The sequence below is a fragment of the Anarrhichthys ocellatus genome, unplaced genomic scaffold (assembly GCF_004355925.1).
Source record: "Anarrhichthys ocellatus isolate YVR2014 unplaced genomic scaffold, GSC_Weel_1.0 scaffold13, whole genome shotgun sequence".
NCBI lineage: Eukaryota > Metazoa > Chordata > Actinopteri > Perciformes > Anarhichadidae > Anarrhichthys > Anarrhichthys ocellatus.
Genome location: NW_022280043.1, coordinates 6,125,873 through 6,130,026, shown reverse-complemented (window position 1 = coordinate 6,130,026; position 4,154 = coordinate 6,125,873). Strand labels below are relative to the sequence as shown.

Sequence of the window (4,154 nt, the reverse complement as noted above, 5' to 3'; positions counted from 1 at the left end):
GTTGATGTATTTAATCCTCATATTCCGCATCCACAAAACTCCACATTTTGGCTCAGTTGGTGCAGTCTCAGTGGTGGAAATGAATCACGCTGATCTAAAAATAGTCCTCTTCTCGTGCCAGCAGACTTTTTCATGGACTGTGAGTACGGGATTGGAGGAAATGCAGCTTAAGATAGAAATAGATGAGTCAGACATGAGGGGAGGAAGCAGAGAACAAGTGCCTGCCTTTGCATCAGGCATGCGACAGTAAAGCCTCTTGCAGTTTCAGCCTTTCATTTCTAGAGCCCTCACATGGACACTTGGAGGTACTGCAGCTGCAGTCTATAACTGCCATTTTGTGCTTGTACTTTCCCTTACAATTTATTGATAAATGTAGTGAAGTGCGTATAGCTAAAGCACTCCTATTTCCCCAACATATTCTATATCAGATGTTACAATGTGCTATTCATGGATCTGACTCTCTGCTGTGCTAAACCCTCCTATACTTTCAGTCCATACCGCATCCACATGGTGAAATGGAGGAATTACAACTGACGTGAAAAAATGTCTGCAGCTGCAAAGAATTAATTAAATGATATAACCAGGATCTCAGGATTTAAAATGTTTATTGAATCAACAACTGTCAAGATGAATTTACAAATATAATTGAGGAGCAAAACACATTAAAATCAACATAATTCAGTAAAAGAAAAAATAGATCAAGTTTCTCAAAAGGCTATTTGATCAAATTAACTGGTTGGCACGGCACCAACACGCATAGAGACACCTTTTGGTTTATGATTGAGTAGAAGAAATTTACACTAAATATTACTAACCTGTTTATTAACCCGTGGCCCTGATAATGGACGGATGTATCAGTCTACTAGCAGGCTCTGTGTCAACCCCCTGTTTGAACCCCCTAAAGAACTATTTAATCCTCCACTAGAGAGATGAATTGCAACAGATTTCATGGACATAATCCAGATTTACCCTAATCCATCTGAGCATGCTGGTAGATAAAATGAAAAAAAAAAAAAAAAAAAAGGCACCAAAGTTTTCAAGTAACAGATATCCCCAAATATATACAGCACTGTTGCTACTAATAGTTTGAGGAAATGGGAAGTGTTTACTATGGCTTTAAGGAAGGATGGACTCAAGTACAACAAAAATAAAATGGTACAGCAAGAAGGCTGCTTCCCAATTAGGTTCCATCAGTCACTATAGCTCTAATGTTCTGTTCCCTCCCACCTAAGTGTCACTGAATTTTCACAAGAAAGGCAAAGGCCAGATGCAAATACATAAAAAAATAAAAAATATTCTCATAAAACTAACACAGAAGTTTTTCTGCTGCAGTTAACACCCCCGACTGCTGTTTACACCCTGATGTCATCACGGTCGGTGAGTCTCAGCGCTGCCCGATTAACTGCAGCTAATAGCTTCTCCACAGGGCGCCTGTTTTACACCGACTTCATGCCTGCTGGGTTTGTAAATCAACAACAGCGGACCGATACGTCTAGACAGAAGGAACGTGTAAAACCCACACATTGTTTCTGCTAACCAAGCCATGTAACCATGTGTGGTATAGCGCCACATTCAATAATGCAAATCAGTGCAGTGTTGAAACATGCTCATGCTATTGCAATGCAACAGTGTACTTAAAATGTGTTCATGTCCTGACTATGATGTAACATTTATACACAGCATATGGTATTTAAAAAACAACATTGTCTTTGATTTCTCTACAGTTCAACAACAACAACAGTTTCATTAGATCCCTCGCTGCATGACACAATTGTGCATAGCAACATCAGCAACATTTTGTGTCGTGCTGGCTCAAGCTGATCAGGGTTTAGAAATGGTCAAATTCACAACTGAACCTGATTATTTCATAGTACTGGTAACCTGCCCACAGATAATTATTCTCAAACAAAATTGCAAAACTGAACTCTGTCTTTGTCGACTTGAAAATTCATATCCAACCATACAATTCACATTCACAAGTCCTTCACACCATTCAATCTTATCTCTTTCCCATGTAAGCTGTAGAAATGCTCACTCGCCCAGTCATACACTCACACATATTTACACACACACACACACACACACACACACACCTCCTCAGTGTTGTCTCACACAAACATGGCGGACGACACAAAGCTTTCCCCGCGGTTGACATTGGGGCCCTGATGATAGTCCTGGGGGTCGCTGTCTGTGCGCATGTAAGGAGGCGGGACCTCATCGTTTCCGGGATCATCCCAGCCAGAGGGGGCAGCAGCGTGATAATGCTCCCTCTCATCTTCATCATAGTCATCATTGTCATGGTAGGCATCCAGGTCCTGCCAGCAAAAAGAAAACAGTACGCATGTGATGAAATCCCAGTAGCTTCTGTTTCACCAGTGTCTGACTGGCTAGAACATGATACAGCAGTTTAAGGTTAGGATGCATTTACTTCTGATTAATTCCCTTTGTGCCACTCGGGTATTGATACCAAATAAATTGTTTAATGACCCTCCTTGACTTGATGAGTCACAGTTTAACAAAAAAAAGCAGAAGAAAAAAGCAGAAACCTAGTGGACTGAATTGCTTGGTCACATTCTGGCAAAACCTAATAGACCACTGTTATCATGCCCTCCTCAAGCTAATCAGTGTATTTCCAACACTACTGCAATTGTGAAGACACACACACACACACACGCACACCATTACCCAACGTTTTATCAGACTCCAGTTAACGGCGTCTGAGATTAGCCTGTTTTCAGACCTGTGATTCGCTAAATGGCCATTCGACCTGAGTATCAGGTATCTGAGATATTCTGCTATGAAACAATGAGATTGCAGCTCATCCACATTTCTCCTTTTTTTCCCCCGTTCTAGGGGATGGGATATGCAATATGTAAAATACACATCTTGAATTATCCACAAATTGTCTACAGTTGAAATAGTTATTTTAAAACAAGTTATTTTTTTAATGTTGCTTTTTCACAAACCCTTTCAAACCTAAACCCCAATGTTCAATTAAAAAAAGCTAAAAATAGAATTACGATTTTGCACACTGTGCAACAAAGAAAGTGTTAATTAAACACTGCATAATATTTGATGTTAGCATGGGTTAGGGTTACTTTGGATATGTGTTCCAGTATATTTGAAGATTTTCTCTGCCGCTTTACAAGGTTTGGCTGCACAACATATATTAACATTGATGGATTGATGGATCTAACAGTGTTGAGAATGTTGTAATAAATTAATAAAAAACATAAACAACCTCAGACACCACCTTGATAAAAGGTAAAATAGCTGAACATGTTCTACAACATGCTCTGTGTGCGTTCTCAAAGTTAAAAAAAAACATCGTTGATATCATTCATTTGAGTTAGAGTCATTGAAGTGTACGTCACCTCTGCATCTTTAACCAACATGTTCCCTTACCGTGACTGGCTCAGCACTCTGGATATTGTAGTATTGGTCCTGCAGAGGGGTGTTCTCGGCCACTGGGACATGATCTGTGTTCGGCTGCTGCACACATTGGACAGAATATTTCAGGAGATATAATCAAACATGTTAACTTTACAATGTGTAGACCAGCCTGACACAATTGTCTGGTTAAATAAAACTGTCGATGGTGACTCACTCTGGTAGCGGAGCTGTTGGTCTTCTTGGGGGGAGGGGGCTTGTGCTTGGGTGGACCACTGAAACACAAATAAACACAGCTGTCTGGTGAGACACAAAAATATGAGACCTGCAGCGTCGCATTTCATCTAATGGACCAGTTTGCACATAACACAAGGAACAAACGGACATGAAAAAAAACAAAAAACAACAACAGTAAAGTGAACTGTAGTCATCCACACTCAGTCAAACTGATACTCACTCTCCCTTGAGTTTTTTGTTCCTGTGTTTGCGGTACATCGCTATGGCTGTTCCAACGATGGCCAAGAGTATAATGACTCCAATGATGGCTCCTATGATGCTGCCTGTCGTAGCACCCTTCCCTGGAAGACGGGTACCTTGAAACGTAAGAAAATGAGAGGGGAGAAAATACCTTTAGACAAGATCAGAAGTGGACTCCCTCTTTAACTGGTGGGCACTGCATTAGTCCATTCCATAACACAGCCTCTCTTTTCAGATATTATGCCATATATATATATATATATATATATATATATATATATATATAT

The 4,154-nt window shown here is 40.2% G+C and overlaps 1 protein-coding gene across 1 annotated transcript in view; it reads right to left on the bottom strand.

The window, feature by feature from the left end:
* Window positions 1-588: 588 nt before the first annotated feature.
* LOC116386481 (nectin-2) overlaps window positions 589-4,154 on the bottom strand; it is a 75,199-nt gene continuing 71,633 nt past the window's right edge. Inside the window, exons 7-10 of the mRNA XM_031852751.1 lie at window positions 3,848-3,983; window positions 3,608-3,665; window positions 3,406-3,492; window positions 589-2,315 (exon numbers count right to left, since the gene is read on the bottom strand). Coding sequence (XP_031708611.1) covers window positions 2,109-2,315; window positions 3,406-3,492; window positions 3,608-3,665; window positions 3,848-3,983 — 488 coding nt within the window. The 3' untranslated portion in view covers window positions 589-2,108. The remainder of the gene's footprint in view (window positions 2,316-3,405; window positions 3,493-3,607; window positions 3,666-3,847; window positions 3,984-4,154) is intronic.